The sequence below is a fragment of the Callospermophilus lateralis genome, chromosome 15, assembly GCF_048772815.1.
Source record: "Callospermophilus lateralis isolate mCalLat2 chromosome 15, mCalLat2.hap1, whole genome shotgun sequence".
Classification (NCBI taxonomy): Eukaryota; Metazoa; Chordata; class Mammalia; order Rodentia; family Sciuridae; genus Callospermophilus; species Callospermophilus lateralis.
The window spans coordinates 63,171,745-63,199,182 of NC_135319.1; the positions used below are offsets into that span (position 1 = coordinate 63,171,745).

The window sequence follows — 27,438 nt, forward strand, 5'->3', positions numbered from 1 at the left end:
GCTTTATGGAGCAGGAAGGACTGTTCTTGCCTCTCACAGGTTTTCCAGTTGGTATTAAGGTAACAAGTTTCTTGTTATCTGGCTTCATAATTGCAATACATAAGTCGCTTGTTTGTTTGCAACCAATATGACTTTTCAAGGGAGAAAAATAGATTTTTGTAACAGAGAGGGAGAGAGAGACATGGAAGAGAGAAAGAAGGAAGGAAGAAGGGAGAGAGGGATTAGAGACACGTTGCTTCAAGAATTGAAAAAGTTACAACCCAGGGAAGCCTTCGAGTAACTTTAGGTAAATGAGCTGCTGGACTTCTCAGCCAATCTGCCCTTTCTCTATGAAAAAGACATAGTTTGAGGTTGAGGTTCCTTCCGAAACGGGGCTGGCTAACTTAGCCCCTCCCACAAGCCCAAGGGTCTGTTATATCTCTGATCCTTGAGTACCTCTCTCACTGAGACGGACCACAGCAAGCAGAGGCTGGAAAAACAAAACACAAAAACACAAAAAAACCAAAAGGAGGAAAGAGGAAGAAAACAGAAGCTGCTACTTATGGAAGATATAAAGGGTAAGACTCAAACTGATTTGATCTGAATCCTTAGGGGAAAAAAAATCCCCTACCAAAGCAAATACTTGAAAGAGCAAGAAGTAAAAAGCCCCATATGAACTTTCCCACCTTCTTCCTTTTGAGAGGAGGCAAAGAAAGAACTTTCGGAAACTTTTTAGGAAGCAGAGCTCCTGGATGTCGTCAAGGGTAGCTCTTGAGCAAGCTGGAAGAGCTCATGAATATTAATTATCAATTTGTATGCAGATCTGGTGTTTTAGAGGCAAACGACATTTTTCAGCACTTTTGCCGGTTAAGAGACAGCTGCTTCATCTGCAGTCTGGAGTCATCTAGCCTCAGTCCTCTCTGTGTTTGCTTGAAGATGCTGGGCTTTGTGTGTAGATTTGTTTTGTTCTCAAATTTCCTGTGTATTTTCCTGTTGTGAAACTAGCAAAGCCTTCTCTGCTGGAAGTTAGGCAAGTTAATGTAGCAAGAGGCTGTCACAACAGGATCCCAGAGAATGTCTTGCAAAAGGTTGAAAGTGTCTTGAGATGTGTGGGAGAGTGTGCATGTCGGTAGTTAGGGGCGGGGAGGGGCAGAGGGCATGGTAAGAGTTTTGTCTTAAAGTAGCAGGTCTTATCTGACTGATGACATTTAGAAGTTGTCTGAAAACTACAAGAGCAGCCTGGTTTCACGAATGGTGTGCAGTCTCTGTCTTTTTCCTCTTTTGGGCATTTTCTGCCAGGACGGAGAGCCAGCTGCTTGCCAGCTCTTGGGAGTCAGGAAGAATTTCTGCAACACTGAGGGAATGTAGGGTTGCAAATCTGCTTCATCATCTTTAACTTCTAATATCCTCACATGCTTTTATCACAAAGAACACAGAGCAATAGGATGAGTAGTCACTGGACTTCTTAATTATTATGATAGCTGTTAAAATTTAATAAATCTTTATGCAGTGCTGGAAACTATTCTAAGCTTACTATGTATGCTTGTTCTTCACATCAACCATATAAGGTAAGTGCTATCATTGTCATCTCCATTTTCCAGATGACAAAGGGACTGAGAAGTTAACTTGTTTTGGGATAACATAGTAATAAAGTGACGAATGTGGACTCAGGCAGACAGGCAGGGCCTGAGGGCTTGTCCACTTTCCCATACTGTTCTGCTGGGAAGGTACTCTCTGGTGCATGACACTGCAGATTCTGGTTTTGAAAATCCCTAGAGCTATTGGGGAAATGATACTGATGAAATGTCAAGTCTGTGAAGGAAGTTGTACTTTGCAATCAAATTCACATACTTTTTCTCATTTGGTGTTTATTGCCATTCTTATTGTAGAGAAGCAAGTATTTGTTACTATGGCCTTTTAAAAAAGGGAGAAACTAAGGCTGCAAGGAGTTAGGTGACATGAATCATGAAGCTAACTGTCAAAAGTCCACACCAGACCAGAAATCCCCCGCTTCTGGTTTCTCTTCCAACCTGCAGAGTGAGCCCAGTCATCTCTGAACTCCTGTCTCCACCCCAGCTAGTCCTCATTGAGCCACTTTCAGTTCCTCAAGGGAACTGCCCCTTTCCTCCTTCTCAGACTGTTGCAAGGTACTTTTTTCTTCTTTGATCACCTATCTGAACCTCTTTTTCTTCTTATTTTGGAGCCTGTGTTTTAATCCTTGCTCCACCATTTACTGTGAGCCTCAGTTTACTCATCTGTAAAATGAGGAGAATAATAATATCTGCCTCCATAGGGTTGTTGTAAGGATTGAATGAGGCCATGCAAGGTTTTTAGAATTGGCCTGATGTATAGTACATGCTCAATAAATATTAGCTGTTGCCATTATTCCTTCAAGTCTCAAGCATTACTCTCTCCTTTAAGCCTTCTCCAACTCTTTGAGCCTAGATTACTACCCAGTTTGACTGTTTCTATAATACCTTACTCTTTATGTCTAAGGCAGCCCCTCATTATACTTATTTTTTGTTATTGCCCTCTGTATCACATTCCCTCCTCCCCAGTGTATAATTTTATTATTCATCTTTGGGTACCTAGTGTCTAGTGAGTTATTTTTCAGTCTCCAAACCCATGGCAAGATTGTTGTCATTGTGGGCAGGATTATGGGAGAGAGGTCTGTTATGACAAAGACACTGGAGGCAGTTATTGAGGGTGCCCATGTAGCTGTCCTGAAGGGCCTTGTGTCAGAATCCATCTAGAAAGTGGACAGATGCTGAATTGTCTACATGTGTCCTATTGGTACACAACATCCAATGGCCAGTGGTTGGAGTGGCAATTCCCCAGACTTCTCTATGAGGTCCACAGCTATCTTTGACATTCTTGTTGTGTCAGCTTGGTGGCCACATTTACCAGCCCTCAGGACAGATTTTTGAAATTGATGTCTATCTCAGAAAAAAATGCCAAGTGTTTTTTCAGAGGGTGGTGCACACCAGGCTCTTATACAAGTCCAGAAAGTCATTGCCAGCCAGTTGCACCTTGAGCTCTTTAATGGGCACTCAATAAGGATCTAATAAACTACATTATTATTTTAGCTAATATTCACTTTTGAGTTAGGAAGCCAGTTTAAAAGGGGACCTTTGAGTTTGTAATAGGGCTTCTTCCCTACTGGTGCATACAACTCTTCTACACCTAGACATCCCTCTAGGTGAATATTCTGAAAAACAAAATGTGACCCTTTTAGGTAGATGATATTATTTGTGAATATACCCCATGCCAGGGCACCCAGTTGGCCAATGAAGCTCTGGCTGAACTCAAACTCTTACTCCCCACTCAGCCAGAGGCTAAGCTGGGGATTTCAGATGCCTCATAGCACACCTCTGCTATCTTTGAATAGAACATCTAGTTCCATAAATAGTGGCTCCCCAATCCCACTTTATAACAATCTTGCTATCTGAGACAATGTACTCTGGTAAGGAAAGAAAAACAAATACTACAGAAATTGGCTCTGGGTAAATAAGTTTGTTTCCAGTATCCTCCCTTTCCTTTTCCTGGAATAACTTCAAACCAATCTACAAATATGATTGTGTATTTACCATTTGTAAGTCCCTATGCCAGCTGCTTGGTGTATAAACAATTTGATCATGATTTAATAGGGAAGGGAGATACATATACATCCAACTCTAATCAAAGCCAGACTCTGTGAAGTGCCAATAATAAATTAACACTGATTATTTATTATGTGCCCAACAGTATAATATTATATGTTTTGTCTACAGCAATTCTATGGTATCGGTTTCTGCATCTTATGATTGTGGAAGCAGGTCACTTGGCCAAGGTTACACAGCTAGTAGTAGGTAGAGTGTGAATTTTGATCCAAGTGGTTAGTTTGCAAAGCCTGGGTTCCTGTTTCACCTCTCTAAAAGTCATAATTGAAGCCTAAAGATTGCACCATGAGAAACAGAATTTCAGAAAAACCTCTCAAGAGTGGGACACTTCATTTGGACCTAGAACAATGAGTAGAATCTGGTGCCCTCAACAGGCTGCCCCACTCCCAGAATGCTTAAAGAATTCTCTTACCAAAACTGCAACCTAGAGGGAAGAGTAAAATCTCCTTTCCAAGTTGTGAGCAAATGTCTGTTCTGGAGATTTGAAGGCAGAAGTCCAGATGTTTAGCCTTGACCATGAATTTGGGATTATTAGTCATTTAATCAAATACACCTTTACAAAGCAATTGGCTGCACATTAAATGATTTCCTTAATCATGATTTTCTTGCTGTTAATGAGGAACATCTGAAACAGTTTTTACAAGTGATTATGATTGGCATTGCTTTTACTTGGCCAAACCACATTTTCAGTGTTTTCTCCCTTGTGTTGTCTTTTTGTTTGCTTATCCACCCTCTATAACTAGTACTTGCATGCAAAGACAGTAGTGTTTAATCCCACGTGCTGTGTTTAGATGTGTTGGACTTGGCTTATGTAGACTGAAGGTGAGGGCTGGGGAAAATCACATAAAATTTATTCTTTGAAACATTTTGGAGGGAGACCAAAATCAAGGGCAGGCCCTATAGTGAAGAATCATCAAACATTTTGATGGTTTGATGGAAGTGCAGAGGAGTGGAGGCACTAGCTTTGTCTTGGTGATTGTAACTGTGTGTTTCTCAAACTTTAACATGCATGTATAATCATTGGAGATCTTAAAATGTAAAACCTGATCCAGAAGAATTTGGGTTAGGACCAGAGATTCTGCATTTCTAGCAAACTCCCAGGTGATGATAGTGCTAACCTCCGAAGGCAACACTTTGACTAGCAATGTTATTAGGTCATTGTATACCTTAGTCTTAGGGTTTATTTTGGGAGTAACTGATCAAGCCCTCCCTGACCCTCATCCCCTATCGGGGCTACTTCTATATCTATATCTATATCTATATCTATATCTATATCTATATCTATAATTTTTTTTTGTTTTTAGAGAGAGAGAGAATTTTAATATTTATTTTTTAGTTTTCGGCGGACACAACATCTTTATTTATATGTGGTGCTGAGGATCGAACCCAGGCCGCACACATGCCAGGCGAGCGTGCTATCACTTGTGCCACATCCCCAGCCCTTGGAGCTACTTCTTTGAGTTAACCAATCAACTATGCAATTGGAAGATTGCATAGTTGATTGGTTAACTCAACTAATGGGAAGCCTAGCTCATGTGTTCCCTCAGCTAATATATGCACTGGGACAAGAAATCAAGTCTCCCATTTTTGCCATATCCTAGAAGCAAGTCTGAATCTTCAGTATGCAAATTATTATTGAACCAAAAGGACTCGTTGGATTTCCTACATATTTCCACCTTCTCCCCATGGTCTTAAGATTCCCTAAGCTTCTCTTTTTCTCTGCCTCCCACTTGAGAAATACTGGAGCAGAATATGTGGCTGCCTCTGGAACCCTGTTCTGGGTGTTGCAGTCCTAAGGAGCTGGGGTCTCAGGGTTCTGAAATTGGGAGTAGTGTGCTTGGGGCATATTCTGCTCCTAAAGAATCAAGGTGGGAATAATTGTAGGTGCTAAGGTAGGAAAGTTAGTGCAGAGAGGATTGCTGGAATGTTCTTCAGGTTTGCAAAACTGAGGGAATTGTGAGAAGAAAAGAAGTTGTTAAAGAAAAGAAACCAGGAGAGAAGTTGTCTTACAGACATATAAATTACAGTTTCTGTGCTTGAATATCAAAGTGACTTTAGAGAACTGGGAACAATGGGAGGACATGCTCTCCAAAAAGAGGTATTTTCTTTTCTAAAATTTAATTTCATTCAAGTAAAAGATTTTTTTATATAGACAAATGCTTATTGAAAGAAGACAATAAAACATAGTTCTTAAAATCTAGTAACTAATAAATGTTAATGACATTTCAAAACCAAATCCATGAGCAGTGCATTTGAAATATGATACAAGAAAGAATAAAGAATTGTGAAAGGATTTAAGCAATTATTTTTTGTAGTCCATATTCAAGTAATAATTTCATTTAAAAGTCTACAGGTATTTCCTTTTGATTCATAGGAAGGATGTGAACAATTCCTTTGTGTCCACAAGAATGTAAGTAACAAAACACATGCCCATTAAAGAAAACATGATAATATAGAATAGGGAAGAGAAGAAAAACAATGCCTCATGATATTTTGGTATATTTCTTTGAAGTATCTTTTTACTATGCCTGGGTTGTTTCTCTTGTGTAACATTTACTTGAATAGGACCTTGAAAAATTATGAGATGGCACCATGATCATTAGGCTATATATACACTTTTAAAGCTTGGCTTTTAGAGTAGTAGTGAATCTGCAGTATTTTCCATTTTATAGCACAGTCTTTGTTAGTATAATTTTTATAGTTGCAGTTTGTTTAACAATTCCCCTGTTATTGAACCATTCAAGTTTTTCCATTTCTAATAAATGTCTTTGGGCAGGAACTTTTTCCTTATGTAAGGGTGCACTCTGAGGATAGAATCCTGTTAGTAGAATTGTTGGTTTAAAACTTATAAATATATTCTATTGTTCTTGGTCAGGCTTGCCAAGTTACATTCCTAAGGGGTAGATGGACCCTTCAAGCTCCCACAGGCAGTTTCTGTTTTGCTGCATCCCTTACAGCTTTGGTGATGTTTAAAAAAAAATCAGTCTTATCCACTCTTATATTTTAGCTTGTATTTCTTGGGTTACTCTGCATTTGATAGTTTTTACATAATAGGCTTCATCTTTTATATTCTTTTTGCATCCTTTGCCTGTTTATTACTTATTTGGATTTTATGTTTTTAAATCAATTCATATGAATGCTTCATCACATAAAATATTCAACTTTTTCTGCCATATTTGCAGTAGTTTTTATAAGCATGTTCTTAGTGTTTTTAAAAGGAGAATAACAATTACGAATAGGTGCAACACATTTTTAAATGCAGTTGAATAGTTTTCTAAGTAGTTCGATATTGTATTCTGTTGTCTCTAAGCCATAATAACATTTTAAGTTCTAAATGATTTTTATTTTTTTAAACCGTTATTATTTATTTTTCATTGTATTTTGTAACTATGGGGATTTATGTTTGTAATTTCTGAGGTTTCTTTGTAACTAAGCATGTGGTAAATTTTTATAAAACTTCTATGAATATTTGTAAGTAGATAAGTTTTTAAGATCTAAAATTGGATATAGATCAATCAATTCAATCTTCTCAATTATGTATAATCCATTCCCAACTATTATTTTGTCCTATGTGAAATTATAGTACATATGCATTCATTTTTAGATGCTTTATAGATACCTATGAGAATTTTGGTTCTAGGAGAAAAAAGATGTGAACATTTTTTTATTGTGGCTCATTAAAAGAGAAGGCTGGGCAATAGAGGCTTGAGAATATGTCAGGAAGGTAAAGTAAATACAGAGAAGTAATTCAATAGTGTCTCGGGAAATATAAGGGAAGGTGAGGTAACAATCTCAAATGACATCTTAGGGATCTGATCCTGGAGTGACTACATAATTTAAGGTAGTATAGAAGAGATGTGTGTGAAAATTACTAAATCTTTCCCTTCCAAATAACCATGACAAGCCCTAGGAGGCCAGAACCAGGAGTTGGGTCTGATTAGCAGGATCTAGAAGATGGGAACCAGAATCTCTGAGCCATTAAATCAGAATAGTATTGCTGAGACATGTGCACAAAAATACATTTGAAGAGTTTCATCATCAAAATAATTTTTTAGATATTGTACTGAAAAGGCAGAGAAGGGAAGACTAGAGAGTTTCCAGTGAAAAAGGGTGAGCGAATAGAGATTAATAATTTAGCATTCATATGTACTAATTTAAGCTGTAGAAAAGATTGATTTTTTTTGTTTAATCTCTTTTTTTATTGTTTTATTTTGGTACACTTAGAAATAACCATAAAAGTTTTTTTAATAGATTTACTTTTTTTTTCCTTTTTCTTTCTGTTTTGTTTTGTTTTGGTACTGGGGATTGAACCCAGGGGTGCTTTACCACTGAGCTACAACCCCAGGCCTTTCTTTATATTTTTTTTATTTTGAGACAGGGTCTCACTAAACTGCTTAAGTCCTTGCTAATTTGCTGAGGCTGATCTTGGACTTGAGATCCTCCTGCTTCAGCCTCTGGGATATAATCACCGTGACTGACACTTGAATGCGCGCTCTCTCTCTCTCTCTCTCTCTCTCTTTTTTTTTTTCCTTATCTAATAACTGGTAAGGTGGAAGAGTATGTGGCAAAATGAAGCAGCTTACATAGTGATCAGGGAACAGAAAATCTCTGTACTCTGCAGATACAAAATAAATACCCAATAGCCTCGCTCCCAATGAACCACTTCCTCCAGCCATACTTGACTTGCCTTCAGTTCCCACTCGGTTAATCCCATCAGGGATTAATTCACTGATTAGGTTAAGGCTATAACCCAATCATTATTCCTCTGAATCTTCTTGCATTGCCTCACAGGTGAGCTTTTGGGGAAACACCTCAATCCAAACCATAACAGATCCTTTATCCATTTTTAATCAGTTTGATTATTGAATTGTAATGATTTTCCATATATTCCTTTTTTTTCAAATATATGATTTTAAAAAATTTATTTTTTAAAATAATATATTTTAAAAAATATATTAATAAAAATTCATTTTTAATTTTCTTGATGTACAAAAGTTTTTTTCAGAGCAAAAATCTTACATTTTTAACATTTTAATGATGTCCCATTCTCCCCACTCCCTTGGCAGCTTATATTTTTAGTTTCTTAGGTAAGAAACCATTGCCTAATCCAAAGTCATGAAGTCATTTATGCTTAAGTTTTCTTCATAAAGTTTTATCCACACATTTAGGATTTGGATTCATATTGAGTTAATCTTTATATATGATGTGAGGTTGAGGCCTATCTTTTTTTCCCTTGCATATGAATATTGCATTTATACACACCATTTGTTGAAATTTGGTTCTGGAGCTTGGAGGACTCTGACCAAAATCAAGAGATAATGGGAGTTGGAATTGGAGCATGGAGTCAGTGGTTGAGAGTACAGGCCTGGACAAGTCACCCTGGAAACTGTAGAGAATAAAACCAAAAGAGAATGAAAAATGGCATCTAGGAAAACCAGCATTAATAAAGGAGTAGGAAGAGAAGGAGCTTAAGAGAGAGATTAGAAAGAATATTTAGGAAGGTTAAAAAAAAAAAAAACATGAAGGAAACTCTGCATCTGGTAGCCAAGGGAAAAGTGTGCCTTGAGACCTATGTTTCAAGAAACACCAAAGCTGCAGAAAAGGCAAGAAGGAGATTGAGAATAGTTGTTGTACACCCTCTCCTGCCCTTTATCTCTTTCCCTCAGTTTAATGTTTTTGGGAATTGGGATGTATTTTGTGTTTCCTACCTTTTACCTCTTTTCTCCGTTTAGCAAAAAAATAAGAAAAACTCTAATAGTATATTTTACAGTGGAAGAAGTATGGTGATTTGGTTTTGGAATTTGGAGCTCCTTGGTGAGAACAGATTTAGTGAAATACTTAGCTATATCAAAGATGACAAAAGAGGAATTAAGTAGGAACAAAAAAAACAGCATAAAGAGTGAGGTGTTGGAGGGAAATTAATTGGATCAAAGAAGAGTGGATTTGATCATGTTTTAAGGGCAAGAGCGAGGGGAAGGGAGATGAGCCTAATATTCATTCATTCAACATATATTTATCGAACAGAGTATGTGCAAAACACTGTTCTAGGCATTGAGGATATGGTAGAAAACAAACAAAACCCCTTGACTTTGTGGAGCATATATTCTAGGTATAGACAGACAGTAAACAAAAAGGTAAAATGTATAATATGTTAAACATAAGGGTTAGTTTCTCCTAAATAAATCAATCAAGGAAAGAAATGTAGAGGAAAGACAAAGAGGTAAAATCATGTGGCTAGGGGCTGGGGATGTGGCTCAAGCGGTAGCGCGCTCACTTGGCATGCGTGTGGCCCGGGTTCGATCCTCAACACCACATACAAACAAAGATGTTGTGTCCGCTGAAAACTAAAAAAAAAATAAATATTAAAAATTCTCTCTCTCTCTCTCTCTCTCTCTCTCTCTCTCTCTCTCTCTCTCTCCCTTTCTCACTCTCTTAAAAAAAAAAAAAGAAGAAGATAGGGTCTTTGCCTTTAAACTTCTCATGTGTTCTCTGTATGTTTCACATATATGCCCAGGAGGATCAGTGTCCTCATAAAAAGAGATACAAGAGCTCTCTCTCTCTCTCTCTCTCTCTCTCTCTCTCTCTCTCTTTCTCTCTCTCTCTAAAAAAAAATCATGTAGCTATTTATAGGAAGAATATTTAAGGCAAAGTGACCAGTAGGCACAAAATCCTAAAGAGAAATAAGGTGTTTAATAAACAAATAAGGAATCCAGAGTGGTTGGAGTAGAAAGAGTAAGGAGGCAAGAGCTGAGAGGTAGGTTTGGCCTAAACAGATTGTGTGGCATCTTGTGGGCCAGTAGATAGATAACCTTCAATTTTTATTTATAATGAAATGGAAAACTACTATAGATGTTGAGCAGAGAAGTGACTTTATCAAATTTATGTTTTAATAGGATGGCTCTAGCAGCTGTGTAGAAAGTAGGGGACATGGGAAACAGAAAGAGACTAGTGAAAATACTACTGTAATAATACTGATTGAGAAATGAGGTGTCTAGTTCAAAGTAGTAGAAGTGGAAGTGGTGAGAAGCAATTGGATTTTGTGTCTGTTGAAGATACAGCCAATCAAATTTCCTAAGTGAGCTTGAATGGGAAACAAAGAGGAAGGAACTTGACTTCAAGATTTTGGACCCTCCAAGAAACTGGAAGGATGGAGTTGACTTCAGCTAAGTTCTATAGAAGAACAAATGTGAGTGGGAAGATAAGAATCTCAATTTTGAACTTGTTAAATCTGAGATGCCTATATGACATGGAGATGTCAAATAGAGCCAATGGATGTACATGCACAAGTCTGGAATGCAGGGGAGAACACTGAACTGAAGATATAAATTTGAGTTATCAGGTTATGTTTAAACACAGTGATACTCGATTTAAATGCAACCAGACTAGACAAAGTTTGTCACCAAGGGAATGACTATAGACAGAAAGTATAGATAGAAGTTTCAAGGAGTGAGCTTTGGGATATTCTAACTTCAAAGATTGGGGACAGGAAGAAAAACCATCCAAGAAGATTTGTGTGTATGTCACCCTCAACCTGCACAGGCAATAGAAAAGGGGTTCCCCTCAGTGGAATGGGCTGGCTGAGAAATAAAAGCTAAGAGAAAGAAAACAGCAAAGAAAACCCCAGAGCCCAGAAAGTAGTTTCAAAAGCCAGGGCAGGACAGGCAAGCTGATCAGATGGATTGAGCTTCTGGCAAAGTGGTGCCCCGTGCCTGCTTTATTTATTAAAGACTTTCTAAAGAATGTTCTCCAAAAAAGGTTGAAGATGGGCTGTTCAGTTCCTAGAGGGTTACGCCCATTTCCAGAGCTACTATGAGGCACCTTCCTAGCAGAGTAAAAGGAAACATCACATGCATTGGGTAATCTATTGCTGTGGGAGAACCACAGAAATTTCCCAATGCCTGGCCTATCTCTCCCTGGCTTCCATGCCAAGAGAAGATAGATCCTCATGCATTTCACAGATGGTTTCCTGCATGTGTATGTGAGGAGGTGGGGGGGAGTTATGTGTGTTGGGACTGGAGAGGGGATAAAATAGAAGAATATGTAGTCCCGGGAGCCAGAAAAGTGTTTTAAGAGGAGGAAGTGGTGAACTGGGTCTGATGATGCTAATGGGTCAAATAAGGTGAAACTGAGAATTGATTATGGCATTTATCACAGTGGAGATTAATAGTGACCTTGATAAGATATTTTTGGTGCAGTGTTGAGAGAAAAATTTTCCCTGGAGTTGTTCCTATTGCTCTCCCCTCATCGCTTTTCCATTCCCCTCCTCCATCTTAAGGAAGAATCTGTGATATCTAAAGAACAATGTGGTTGAGAGGGAAGAGAGGCATGGTTTCTTAAAGGAAATCAAGAGCTCTGGTGCCAGAAGAAGGGGAAATGGACTCTTGGCAGACAATAACAAATGTTAATTTCAGCTAGAAATGCCCTGTTTCTGTCCTGTATATCCTGTTTATGCCTCTACCATCAACTGAAATGCAAATATTTATGGAGAGGTGTGTAACTCCTTGATGCTGACAGACTACCCAGATTATAAACATTTTCTGTGAAAGAAAAGCCAGATAGACCTCCAGTTCATTTGTGAGCATGAATTCTGTATACAATTACAGATGCCCTTTTTCATGAGAGAAGATGATGCTTCTTAGATACATTTCTTATTTAGGATTACAAATGTTCCCATCTTAGTCAAGAGCTACTACCCACTGGACTTTCTTTCATATATCTGCAAATTTTCTGGGTTTCCCTGACTCCTTTTTAATCTTACTGGACTGGTTACATATTTTCTTTCCAAAATCTTGCTTCACTCTTGTGCTTCTTTATAGGAAGACTGTCTTTCAGTGACTTCCAGTGATTAATAAACACCTCCATCCCCATGTTACCCCAGTCCTGATTTACTTTGATTCACCCCAACCCCTTCAATCAGGTTGGCCAATACACATAAAGGCTTACACATTAGAGCAGGTTGTACTAATGGCTCTTCTACAACTGAGAAATTGGCAATTTGGCCAATTATTTTTTTAATATATTTTATAGTTGTAGATGGTCAGAATGCCTCTTTTTTTTTTAGAGAGAGAGTGAGAGAGGAGAGAGAGAGAGAGAATTTTTAATATTTATTTTTTAGTTATCAGCGAACACAACATCTTTGTTTGTACGTGGTGCTGAGGATCGAACCCGGGCCGCACGCATGCCAGGCGAGCGCGCTACCACTTGAGCCACATCCCCAGCCCCTTTATTTTATTTGTTTATGTGATGCTGAGGATAGAACCCAGTGCCTCATGCATGCTAGGCAAGCTGTCTGCCACTGAGCTACAGCTACAGCCCAATTTTTAACTATAATACTTTACCCTAAGTATATTTATTGGATTGAACTATTTGAAACCAGTGGTTTTGTGGGTCAAAACTGTCAAGTATTCTCAAGTTCTTATGATTCAACCTGTTATGTAAAATTCTTCTTAATGTCAAGGACATAATATAAAAAAAATCTCAATTTATATCTAAGATAAATTCTGGAAGTACTTTTCATGACTCCCAAGTATCCAACCAGGGTTGCTACATGCAACTAATATATTGTCCATGTTACAATCCAGGGGTATTTGAATGGTCTTGGATGTATGTAGCACCCATTGGGGTTGTGAAGTGTACAACCTACACAGAAATTCATTGCAACCGTGAAAAAACCCCTTCATATTACATCCTGAATCAATATCACTACTACTACTACTAATAATAATAATTAATTGCTACATCAAAATAGAGCAATTAATTACTCAGATGCTTCCTAACTGCTTAGTGGTATAAATAGGCCTTTCTCCATCCAGTTGCTGGATTTTCATATGACAGTGTTGCAGAGGCATATGAAAAGCTAAATCTGTCTGGGATCCTTTGTATATTTCTACCTCATACTTGTTTCCAAACCCATCATCATATATTGTATCTATATTACTCCAAGATATTTCTAATGACTGACAAGGAAAAGGAAACCAACAATAGTCAGGCAGAATACTAATACAAAGAGAAAAGAAACCCATTTCAAACCAGAAGATCAAAGGAAGCTGTGTTATGGTACATTATCTCTGTTATCTGTTGGATAAAATAGATTAAAACCCAGACTCTATATTCCAGCAAGCAAACTACCTGCTCTTAGGTGGGCAGACAGTAGACTTAATCCTTGTTAGAGCTCAGCAGGAGTTTGTAGGTGAGGAAGTGTCAGTAGCTAAAAAAATATGAGAAAATGTTCAACCCCATTGGCAAACAAACAAGCAAATTTAAATAATGATGTACTATTTTCCACATATCAAAAGGCAAAAATATTTTTAATTGTGTTATCAAATACATGGGAAAATTAATGTATCTAAACTGTTGGCCAGAGTGCAAATGGATTAGCTTTTCTAAATGGTAGTCTGGCTATAAATATTTATTTATTTATTTATTATTGTTTGTTTTTTTTTAAATAAATGACAGCGGAATGCATGACAATTCTTATTACACAAATAGAGCACAATTTTTCATATCTCTGTATGTAAAGTATGTTGACACCAATTCGAGGCTTAATACATGTACTTTGGATATGATATCTGTCACATTCCACCATCCTTGCTAATCCCCTGCCCCCTCCCTTTTCCTTCCCACCCCTCTGCCCTATCTAGAATTCATCTATTCCTCCCATGCTCCCTCTCCATACCCCACTATGAGTCAGCCTCCTTATATCAGAGAAAACATTCAGCATTTATTTTTTTGGGATTGGATAACTTCACTTAGCATTATCTTCTCCAGTGTCATCCATTTATCTGCAAATACCATGATTTTATTCTCTTTTATTGCTCAGCAAAATGGAAGGAGTTAGAGAAGATAATGCTAACTGAAGTTAGCCAATCCCCAAAAAAACCAAATGCCGATTTTTTTTTTTTTTAATTTATGAAGGCTGATTCATAGTGGGATAGAAGCGGAAGCATGGAAGGAATAGACGAATTCTAGATAGGGCAGAGGGATTGGAGGGGAAGGAGGGGGCATGAGGTTATTAATGATGGTGGAATGTGATGATCATTATTATCCAAAGTTCCTGTATGAAGACACGAATTGGTGTCAACATACTTTACATATAACCAGAGATATGAAAAACTGTGTTCTATATGTGTAATAAGAATTGTAATGCATTCTGCTGTCATATATAAATAAAAAAATTTAAATAAAAAAGAAATACATTTGAATTTGAATTAAGAAAAGCAGGTGGATGAAGCAAGAATGAAACCAAAATGAGAGAATTAGTTTGGATTAAAAAGGGAGCATGTGTTTGAAAAACTGAGCACTGTTAAACTCTTAAAATATTAGCATAGTAAGACTGGCAATACATCTAAGTTTCCCAGCACAGAATAATGGCTCCACTAGAGGACAGGAGGAAATCAAAGAAAAGTTCCAGCTAGAGCAGACCTTGATGATTACTTGGTTTGGTGGCTCCTGGATTTTTAATTTTTTATGGACAGGTGAGTTTTTTTGAAAAGCACTATTAATTTTTATCAAGCAATACATGTAATATAATTGGAAGTGAAGTTTAATAAGTCATAACAAGGAAGTGCAGTCACCTGTCCCACCCTGTTACCTTCTCTCTCCATTCCCAAGTTCTGCTGTCCAGGGTAGCTGCTTTTAGTCTTTTGAGAATTCCTTCTGATATTTGTGTTTATACTGCTAATTCAGATATCTAGTGTTTCCCTGTTGTGGCAGCTAAATCATTTTCTCCTTTTTATTCCCCCATGGTTGTTCTCTCCACAAACCTTCCCTATATAGTGATATCACAAATTTGGGTTAAATAATAATTCACTGTTGAATTATTATTTAACCCAAAATAATAAAGGAAGTCTAAAGCTTTGTAGTTTTTCTTTGTTAGTTGCGTTTTAGACTTCCTTTCCTATTCAGCCTTTAATTTTACTGGCATTTTAAGTGTTCATTTCTTCATCTTAATTTTCTATGTTCCTGTCATTCTTCTTCCAAGCCTGATTGAATCCAATTTCAATTTAATTTCCACAGTCAACAATCTAACAGATGTTTCTGTTTCTCTCCTTTACTTTCATCATCTTTTCTTGTCTCTTCCTTTTTTGCCTTTTGAATCTTTTGCCCTGTTCTGGTCTCTGTGGTTTGCCCTCCTGTCATTCTGGGCGTCTCTTGACCTCTCTCCTGTGTTAATTCTCAAATTGTACTATGTCTCTTCCCCTTTCTTGGTTCACAACCTCATTTGAGTGGAGCACATCCTTCAGTAAGTTCCTGATAAAAGCTACAAGGGGGGAAGATGAGGCCTTTGTGTCTTTTAGAAATTAGAATTTTGATGCCTCTTATTCCTAAGTATTTTTAATATGAGTTGTTACTTTCACCTCAATTTCTCTCTCTCTCTCTCTCTCTATATATATATATATATATATCTTTTTTGGTCAGGAAGAATTTTTGATCTTTTCCTTTGCCCTTATGTACTAAAACTTTATGGTATTATGTTTTGGTGTGTATTTATATTGTTTCATCCCTTGTGTGGGCTCCCATCCAGAGACTCAAATCTTTCAGTTCTGGAAAATTTTCTCATATGATTTCTTCAATAAATTCGTTCCCACGGTTTTCTCTGCTTTCTCTTTCTGGAAGCCCATTCATCAGATGTTGTATCTCGTATGTTAGTAATTTATATATTTTTTTATTACTGTACACTTTGACATTTGATTCTACTGTCTACAATATTTCCTCAGTTTTATCTTTAAAACTTTTTGTTAAAATTTCTTATTTTGATTATTACAGCTTAAATTTCTTTTCTTTTTTTTAAATTACTTTTTCTCAAGAGTATTTCTTTCTTTTTTTTTAATAGAGAGAGAGAGAGAGAGAATTTTTTAATATTTATTTTTTAGTTTTTTTGCGGACACAACATCTTTGTTTGTATGTGGTGCTGAGGATCGAATCTGGGCCGCACGCATGCCAGGCAAGCTGCTACCGCTTGAGCCACATCCCCAGCCCCACAGCTTAAATTTCTAAAAACATTTTTATTTTTTTATTAGAGCTTTATACTTATGCATAATAGATGGGTTCATTCTGACGAAGTCATGCATGGAAATTGATATCAGTTTATGATATGCATACCCCTCCAATTTTCTCTCCTGTCATTCCTCCCCTCTCTCATTCTCCTTCCTCTACTTGACTTCCTTTTGCTCATTGTTTTAGTCAGCTTTTTCAGTGCTGTGACTGAAAGACCCAACCAGAACAATTGTAGAGAAGGAAAAGTTTATTTTGGGGCTCATGTTTTCAGTTCTCAATCCACAGACAGCAGGCTCCATTCCTCCAAGGCATCAAGGCCGAAGAGTGTGGCGGAGGGAAGCAGCTCACATAGTGATCCAGAAGCAGAGACTCCACTCTCCAGATACACATATATACCCCAAAGCCACATCCCCAATGCCCCACCTCCTCCAGCCATACCCCACTTGCCTCTAGTCACCACTCAGTTAATCCCATGAGGAATTAATTCACAGATTGGTTTAAGGCTCTCACAACCTAATCATTTCTCTACCAACCTTTTTTCATTGTTTCACTTATGAGCTTTTGGGGGACACCTCACATCTAAAGCTTAACACTCATCTATTAATTTATATTTTGTTAGTTCTTTACATTATCCTATCCTTTCCTCCACCTTTCTTTTATTTTACTGTAGCTTCCACATATGAGAGAAAACATTCCACTTTTGAGTTTCTGAGTTTGGCTTAGTTTACTTAGTATGATATTCTCCATTTCTATCCATTTACTGTCAAACGCCATGATTTCATTCCTTTTTATGGGTGAGTAGAACTCCAGTGTGTGTGTGTGTGTGTGTGTGTGTGTGCGCTTGCGTGCGCGCGTGTACACACATGTGCGTGTGCACGTGTGCACATGTGTGTATCATAATTTTTAATCCATTCATCTATTAATGGGCATCTGGGTTGATTTCATAATTTATCTATTGTAAATTGTGCTGCTATAAACATTGAGGCGGCTCTATCACCATAGTATGTTTATTTTATATCTTTTGGGAAAAGACTAAGGAGAAGGAGTGGGATAGCTGAGTCATATGGTGACTCCATTCCTAATTTTTTGAGGAATCTCCATACTGATTTCTGGAGTGGTTGTACTAGTCTGCAGTCCCACCAACAGTGCACAAGTGTACATTTCCCCCACAACCTTACTGTCATTTATTGTTGTTGTTGTTCTTCTTCTTTTTTTTTTTTTTTGTACTGAGGATTGAACCCAGGGATGCTTAACCTCTGAACCACGTCCCTAGTCCTTTTTATATTTTTATTTTGAGACAGGGTCTCACTAAGTTGATGAGGCTGACTTTGAACTTGTGATCCTCTTGCCTTAGCCTCCTGAGATGCTGAGATTACAGGCTTGAGACACTGCACTTGTTCATATTCTTGATCATTGCCATTCTGACTGAAGTGAGATGAAATCTTAGTGTAGTTTTGACTTGCATTTTCCTTATTGCTAGAGATGTTGAACATTTTTTCATATGTTTTTTGGCCATTTTTTTTTTTTTCTTTTGAGAAGTTTCTGTTTAGTTCTTTGGTCCATTTATTGATTGGGCTATTTGTTTTTTGTTGTTGTTGTTGTTAAGTTTTTTGAGTTCTTTGTATATTCTGCATATTAATTCCCTGTTGGAGAGGTAGCTGGCCAAGATTTTCTCCCATTCTGTAGATTGCTTTTCATGCTCTTAATCATTTCCTTTGCTATGTAGAAGATTTTTAGTTTGATGGTATCCTACTTATTGACTCTTTGTTCATTTCTTGTACTTTGGGCATCTGGTTAAAGAAGTTGGTGCCAATACCTATGATGGAGTATTGACACTATGTTTTCATCTAGCAGTTGTAAATTTTTTGGTCTAATTCTTAAGTCTTTTATCCTTTTTTATTTGAGTTTTGTGTTGGGTGATAAAGAGGAATCTAATTTCATTTTTCTATATATTGTTATCCAGTTTTCCTAGCACCATTTGTTTAAAAGGTGTTTTTTAAATCCAAGATATATTTTTGGTGACTGTCAAATGTCAGATGGCTATAGGTACGTGGATTTGTCTCTGTGTCTTTTATTCTGTTTCATTGGTCTTCATGTCTATTTTGATGCCAATGCCATGCTGTTTTTTAAATATAACTATATAGTATAATTTCAAATCAGGTATTAGAATGCCTTCTGCTTTGCTCTTCTCTTTTAGTATTACTTTGGGTGTTCTGGGTCTCTTATTCTTCCAAATGAATTTAAGAATTCCTTTTTCTAATTCTGTGAAGCATTTTGTGTGGTATTTTGATGGGGATTGCATCAAGTGTGTACATTGCTTTTGGTAGTATGGACATTTTGACAATTTTGTATTGATCCTGCCTATCCAAGAACATGGAATATCTTTCCATCTTCTAAGGTATTCTTCAATTTCTTTCTTCAGTGTTCATAATTTTCATAGTAGAGCTCTTTTACCTCCTTAGTTAGAGTAATTTCCAAGTATTTAAAATATTTTTGAGATTATTGTGAATGGAATGATTTTTCTCATTTCTTCCTAGGCTAAATTGCTATTGAAATATAGGAAAGCTATTGATTTATGGGTGTTGATTTTGTGTCCTGCTATTTTGCTAAACTGATTTATAGGCTTTAGAAGTCTTCTGGTGGAGTTTCTTGGGTCTTTTAGATATTGGATCATATCACTGGCAAACAAAGATAGTTTGACTTTTGTTTTCCTATTCATATGCCTTTGATTTCCATTTCTTTGCCTGATATTTCTGGCTAATCTTTAGAGGACTATATTGAATAGTAGTGGTGAGCCTTATTTTGTTCCTCATTTTATAGGAAGTGCTTTTATTTTTTTTCCATTTAGTATGATATTGGCTTTGTGTTTATCATAAATGGCCTTTGTGATGGTGAGGTAAGTTCCCTTGATCCGTAGTTTTTGCAGCAATTTTAACGTAAATGTGTGTTGGATGTTATCAGTGTTTCTGCATCTATTGAGATGATCATGTGATTTTTTTGTTCTTAATTCTGTTTAAGTGATGAATTACATTTATTGATTTGTGTATGTTGAACCAAACTTGCATCACTGAAATGAAACTCAATTGATCATAGTGACTTATCTTTTTGATGTGTTTTTTAACTTAGTTTGCTAATATTTTATTAAGGATTTTTGCATCTATGTTAATCAGGGATATTGGTCTCTAGTTTGCTTGATATGTCTTTGTCTGGTTGTGGTATCAAAGTTATACTGGCTTCATAAAATGAATTTGGGAGTATTCCCTCTTTTTCAATTTCTGGGATAATTTGAGAAAGACTTGTGTTAGTTCTTTTTTAGAGGTCTGGTAGAATTCAGGTGAGAATCAGTCATGTCTGGGGATTTTCCTTTTTGGAAGGCTTTTAATTGCTCATTCAATTTCAATACTTAATATTGGTCTGTTTAGGTTTTCTGTATCTTTCTGATTCAATTTGGGCAGGTCATATAGTCTAGAAGTTAATGTCTTTCAGGTTTTCCAGTTTACTGGAGTTTAAATTTTCAAATGTTCTGATACTCCTCTGGATTTCACAGGGGTCTGTAGTTATATCTCCTTTTTCATCTCTGATCTTGTTGATTTGCTTCTTCTCAGTCTTTCTTTTGATTAGTTTGGCTATGGGTTTGCCAATCTTATTTATCTTTTTGAAGAACCAACTCTTTGTTGCATTGATCTGTGTATTTTTTTATTCTCAATTTCATTGATTTCAACTCTGATCTTTTTTTAAGAGAGAGAGAGAGAGAGAGAAAGAGAGAGAATTTTAATATTTATTTTTTAGTTTTTTGGTGGACACAACATCTTTGTTTGTATGTGGTGAGGAGGATCGAACCCAGGCCACACGCATGCCAGGTGAGCACACTATCTCTTGAGCCAAATCCCCAGCCCTCAACTCTGATCTTAATTATTTCCTGTCTTCTACTTGTTTGGGGTTTAGTTTGTTCTTTTTTCTAAGGCTTTGAGGTGGAGCATAAGCTTATTTGTTTGAGATCTCTCTATTTTTTTAATGTAGGCACTCTGCTATGAATTTTCCTCTTAGAACTTTTTTCATACTTTCCCAAATTAAGATATTGGGATATCCCAAAGATTTTGATATATTGTATTTTTGTTCTCATTAATTTCTAAGAATTTCTTTTTTTTTTTTAAAGAGAGAGTGAGAGAGGGAGGGAGGGAGGGAGGGAGGGAGGGAGGGAGAGAGAGAGAGAGAGAGAGAATTTTAATATTTATTTTTTAGTTATCGGCGGACACAACATCTTTGTATGTGGTGCTGAGGATCGAACCCGGGCCACACGCATGCCAGGCGAGCAGCCACCGCTTGAGCCACATCCCCAGCCCCTAAGAATTTATTGATTTCTATTCTTATTTCTTCTTTGATCCATTCTTAATTTAAGAGCATATTTTTCAATCTCCATGTGTTTATGTGGTTTCTATTATTTTTCTTGAACTTAATTTCTAGCTTTATTCCATTAAGTTCTGATAGGCTACGCAGGATTATATCACTTTTTTGTATTTGATAAGAGTTACTTTGTGGCCTAGAACATGATCTATTTTGGAAAAAAATAACAGTTTGGGGATGGAATATTTTGTAGATGGTTGTTAGGTCCATTCAATTTATAGTGTTGTTTAGGTTGGAGATAGTTATTGATTTTATGTTTTGATGATCTGTCTATTGGTGATAAGAGTGCATTGAAATTCCCCAGTATTATTGTCTTTGGGTTTAGTGGGATTTTAATGTCATGCAGTATTTTTTCCATGTAATTGGCACATTGACATTTGGGGCATAAATGCTTTCTGTCATTATATTTTCTTGTAGGATCGTTCCCTTTACTAGGCTATAGTAGCCTTCTTTGTGTTTTCTGATTAATTCTTGCTTGAAATCTGCTGTATTGGAAGTGAATGTAACTACTCCTGGTTGTTTTCTTGGACCATAAGCATGGGATTTTTTTTCTTTTGGTCATACTTTTACCTTCAGCCTAAAATATATTTTTGCCTATGAGTTTCTTATAAACAGAATATTGTTAATCTTGTTTTTCGATTCATTCTGCGAATTTGTGTCTTTTAATTGGGAAGTTAGACCATTACTTTTTTTTTTTTTTAAAGAGAGAGAGAGAGAGAGAGAGAGAGAGAGAGAGAGAATTTTTTCATACTTATTTTATTTTAGTTATCGGCGGACACAACATCTTTGTTTGTATGTGGTGCTGAGGATCGAACCCGGGCCACACGCATGCCAGGCGAGCGCGCTACCACTTGAGCCACATCCCCAGCCCCCTAGACCATTACTTTTCAACATTAGCATCGATATGTATTTCTGGTTTCCTGCTGGTTTGGTTTTTTTGTTATATTTTATTCTGTCTTGATTCTTATATGGTGGATCATTCTTCTATTGAACTTCCTCTGTTTGGGTGCTTTGGGAATTGTTTTTTAGTTCCTCTATGTGTGGTTTATCTTTGAGTATTCTTTGTAATGTTGGTTTGGTGCTCATGAATTAATCTTTTAGCTCATTCTTTTTGTGGAAAGTTTTTATTTCCTCCTCAAATTTGAAACTGAGCTTTTTTGGGTATAGCAACCTTGGCTGACAGGTTTTTGTTGTTGTAGTTTTTAGGGTTTGGAATATTTCATTCCAAGTCCTCTGACTTGAATCCTCTTGGGTACAATGTACTTTATGCCTGCATCTCTCAAGTTCTATTAGGCCCAGCTTAGGTCCCTTGATAAGCACCTTCTGGAATATTGTGGCTGTGTGTGTGTGTGTGTGTGTGTGTGTGTGTCTGATCTTCCAGGTCCTGCAGTAATTGTGATGGTGCGCTTACCCCAGGATGACCTGCACCTCAGCTCTCTGTGGCCAGTTGAGATACAGAGCACACTTTTCAAGCACCAGCACACATGCAGTGACTGGATCAGTTAAGAATAGGCAGTTTTGGTTTTTTTTTTCCTTTTTTTTTTATGTTGCTGGGGGTCTAACCCAGGGCCTTGTGCATACCAAGCAGACACTCTACCATGGAGTCACATCCATTGAGTCACATCCCCAGCCCCAAGGCAGCATTTTTTATCTCAGATTTCTCTCTTCCAAGACGAATTTCCCCCTCCCTGTCTGATGATGGGGCTGCTGAATTGGATATGATATATTTTCCTTTTTTATTTATTTTACTCAAATTTCTGAGTCTATAAGCTGCTTTGAGTGTTCGATATTAATATTTAGTGAAATCCTTTATTCACCCAACTTGCTGGGAAGCTGGACACTACTGATTTTGTTCCACACCACAGCACAGCTTTCCTTTACTCCAGGCTTTCTTCCTTATTCTGATGTTTCTTGAAACAAAACTACACTCTTTTGGTATAAAGATGCTGTATTTTCTCACCTTTGGGGATAATAATTGACTCCCCCCCCCCATTTTTAAGTATTTGATTTGTTTTGTTTCCATTTCTGTCTTTGATGGTGAAGACTTCCACATATTATCTTTTATAACTTCACCTAATTCTATCAGGTTGATATTATCATTGTTTTATAGTTAGTGAATCTTAGAAAGTGCATCATTGTTTTATTTTTCTTAACATGTGTGTCTAAACAATTTGTCATGAATCAGTAACTCCATAGTCCAGCTTCTTGATCTAGTCAGAGTCTCTATTGACGCCTTAAAATCTCTCTTCACCTTCCAACACTTTAACCCTTCTCCCCATATAATTGAATTACTATATTAGACAACTCTGTCTTTTTCAGGCTTAAAATCTTTCTCCTTTCCTTCATATTCCTTCTGTCATTAATAGCAGTTCTTTCCTCTGTACTATAGAGATCCTTTTCTATGTACAAATCTTCTTTTGTAGGAGCCATCTCTCAGATTTTGAATGATATTGTATGACTCTTCCACATCTGTCATTCCCCAGCTTGAAGAAACCTAGAACTCTTACTCTTCTGCCAACATCTGGTCAGCTAACACTTTTAGAAATTTTTGGAACATCATCTGACTCATAAGGTCTCACTTTGAGTGTGTGTCTATAACTTAATACAGAATATGTTTTGAAAGACAACTTTGTTATTTTATTCATGCAGCCAGCAGTTGATTTTGTTTCAACCTGGGAAGTTTCATATAGTACATCTTCTTTCCTTACTTTGATACATTTCTTACAGATTTATGATTTCTAAGACTGCTTTCTTCTACTTACTTGCTTTTTAAATTTAAATTAGGGGTGTATGTGTGTTGTACTTTATGGGTCTGGATTCAGAGTCTGGCATCTCTCTGATACTCATTGAGAAAGAAACAATATTGGTTATTGCTTTTACTTCTTACTTTTTTTTGTTTCTTTTTCAAGGCAAATGGCACTGGATCTGTATTAACCACAAATTAAAGTGATAAAGTAATTTGAAAAATGGAAATAACTGCTAATATGAGGTATATAAACAAAAACTATTATTTTTATTTTTGAGAAGGAAAATACAACATAAATGGGGGCTTTCCTAAGCACCATCTTAAACACTTTGTACTCATTATTTCGTTTGACCTTTACAACCAACTTATGGAATGAGAACTATTGTTAGTCCCATTTTAGAGATGAAGAACAAAGGCTAGTGTCATAGGCCTAGGAGGGCAAAAGGTGTGATGATAACCTAAAAATGCCAGACTCAGGGATTACTGATGTAAACTAGAGAAATGAGGCACTCACTTACATTTTATGCTAATTATAGCTTATGTTGTTGGTTGGAATGATTTTGTATAATCTGTGGAGGGTACCACATAGTTATGTTCTTTAATAGAGCATACAAAAGGTAAAAATTTTGATTTTATAGGTTAAGGACATGACATTGACATTCTGACTTCAATTTGTATGATCCTCTAATATTAATATATATGTAGCTCTATGAACATGGGTAAGGCCTAGCAGGTATATCCAGCACCAAGCACATTTTAAACAATCCAGTGTCATTCAAAGCACAAGTATACATATATGAATGGGTATATAAATAAATGAATGGAATGATATAGTCATGAATGAAGTTATAAAACAACAATGTGCTCATAGTCTATTAAAGTGTTTGGAGCTATTTGTCCCTAGAGTAGTAAATCCTCCATAGACTGTTTTGCTTCATGAGTTCCTGTGTCTTCTTTGTGTAATTGTTTTCCTTCCTGACTCAGTATTCTGAATGGAACATTTATCCACATGAGATGTTCCTGAAGTTCTTTGCAAATGGGAATGAGTAAAAAGTTAATCTGGGTGATTCATATTATTCTATTTAATGAAACAAACTCAGGTTTGATTCAGGTCATGACTGTATTCAAAGACTTTGATCTAAGGTGTGGGTTCCAGCTGCAAAGGCTTTGGGGAATACATTCCTGGTCTGTGTCCAAGTCTTTGAGCAGTGAAATCTTTCTCAATGAGTATCAGAGAGATACCAGACACTGAATCCAGACCCTTGTGAAAAGAATAGATTGAACAAGTGCCAGGAGTCAGTTCCCTACCAGTTTGGTCCACATTTAAGGTCAGACTCTAGTTCTAGGTTGGAAATAGAATGAGGAGCATGTCAGTTAAACAGATTGTTACACACTGGAATGGACTTAGGCAAGGAAGTTTGCCTAGATTCTCTGCCAAGGGGAGATGAAATTCTAGGACACTTCACTCCAAGTATGGAGCAATAGTGGACTTTTAGAAGTTTTCCTACTAGAGTGAAAAAGTTAACAGTTAATACTCCAGAAATTGGGTGGGTCTAAACCTTAGGAGCCAAACTTATTGTGTCTTCAGTAGGGCAAGGCAGAACTGAGTAGGGGTAAATAGGACAAGTCACTGAGATAAATTTTAAAGTAGGGGCTCCCTTCTCTTCTTTAGGCCTTCTTCTCTCCTCTTTGTTAATGTCACTCTCAAAATACACTAATCTGAACTGAACATAACACTATAGCTCTAGTGAAGGTGTATTTACAGTGATCTATAAAGGATTAATGTTGTGCTAAGTGAAATAATCTAGAATCAGAAAATCAAGGGTCATGTGTTTTATTGCATGTGTGTTTTTTTTAAATTTTCTTTTTAGTTGTAAATGGGCACAATACCTTTATTTATTTGTTTATTTTATTTTTTTTTTTTTGTGGTACCAAGGATGGAACCCAGTGCCTCACACATGCTAGGTAAGCACTGTACCACGGAGTCACACCCCCGGCCCCCACATGTGTTTTTTTTCACATGAGAAAAAGGACTGTCATAAAAATAGAAAGGAGACCAGTAGGTAGAGGAAGGGAACCAAGGGGATAGAGGAAGGGATAAAAAAGGTGTTGGGGAATGAAATTGACCAAATTATGTAATTATGTAACAATGCTCATGTGCAAAGATGTCACAGTGAATCCTATCATTATGTATGAATATCATGCACCACTAATAACTTTTTAAAAAATAAGAGGGAAGTTCAGATATAGACACACAGAAAAGAATGTCATGTGAAAACACAGAGAAAATGGTATATGAAGACAGGCAGAGTAGATAGCTATGTTACCACAAGTCCAGGATTGGGACCAGAGCTGCCAGAAGTTGAAGAAAGCAAAGAAGGTCTGGAGGGAACAAAGCCCTGCAACACCTTGATTTTGGACGTCTAGCTTTTGGAACTGTAGGACAATGTATTTCTGTTTTACTCAGCCACTCAGTTGTGATACTTTGTTATGGTAGCCCTAGCAAACTAATTCAGTCAGCATGTGACCCAGAACTTCAATGCCAAGAATTGAACCAAGTGAAAGGAAAATGTGCAGTTTTACAAAAGACTTGTTCACATGTGATCAGGGAAACTTTATTCATCTTAGCCCAAATCTGGAAACAATCTGAATGTCCAATAACAAGTAAAGAAAGGGATGTGAAAATTGTGGTATACATGGAATATTATCCAGAAATTAAAATATATAAATACACACAGCAACAAAAATGAACCTCAAAATGTCATGCCCAATGAAAGAGGCCTAACATAAAAGACCACATATAGAATAATTCCATCTACATGAAATTCTAAAAAATAATTAGCACTCTAGTAACTAAACACAGAAAATGAAATTTGAGGGAAATGGCAATGTCTTTATCTGGATTGTGGCAGTGATGGTTACTAAAAAAAATATTTGCCACAGTCTGGCTGGGCACAATTCAGGAGCCACTTGTCAAAAGAAACTAACTTTATTTTTAGAACCACACATGCCAAACAAAACAGCTCCTCAGGAAAAACCCTCAGAGACCAACTGCCACCACCGGCTTCCCACAAGCCACTCCCCCCACCACCAGCCTCTCCACCTCCCACAATCCTCCTGCTCTTGAGGCTAACTGGCTGGGTCACGTGGGCGGAGCCAAAAAAGTCCCCCAATGAGCAGCTCCGTGCCTGAAAGGGCAGGAAAACAGCCCAATGAGCATCACCGCAGAGGAGCCAATCAGCTAGATGATGCTGGGGCCGCTGTGAGCCAATCATCAGCTGGCAGTCTGAAAGTTTGCTGGGGCCCCTTCGGCTGTGGCTCTCAACAGAGACATTGACAAACTTGAGTGGGTCTGCCCAGAATGAGGAAAGATCCAGAGTCCTTGTAAACTTGCTCCTGGTTAGTTAAAAAGTTTAGCCAAATATTTAAGAAGACTACTACATGAACCTGAGTAAACAACCCTGTATTGGGGGAAAGAGATATTATAGGGATTTGGGGAAAATTTTATGTTCTAGAATAGTTATTTATGAACAGGGAGGATATGAAGAAAGAAGAAAAAATCCCTCTTAGTGATTCCATCCATTCTCCATTAGTTCAGTTCAGCTCTTTCTGTTTTTTCTGGTTTTTCTACTATAGTCTTTCCTTTCTTTTTTT

General features: G+C 37.0%; 1 protein-coding gene across 1 annotated transcript in view; it reads left to right on the forward strand.

Moving 5' to 3' along the window:
* Window positions 1–436: 436 nt before the first annotated feature.
* The window catches only part of Entpd1 (ectonucleoside triphosphate diphosphohydrolase 1), a 98,589-nt gene continuing 71,587 nt past the window's right edge, over window positions 437–27,438 (forward strand). The window contains exon 1 of the mRNA XM_076834149.1: window positions 437–557. Coding sequence (XP_076690264.1) covers window positions 542–557 — 16 coding nt within the window. The 5' untranslated portion in view covers window positions 437–541. The remainder of the gene's footprint in view (window positions 558–27,438) is intronic.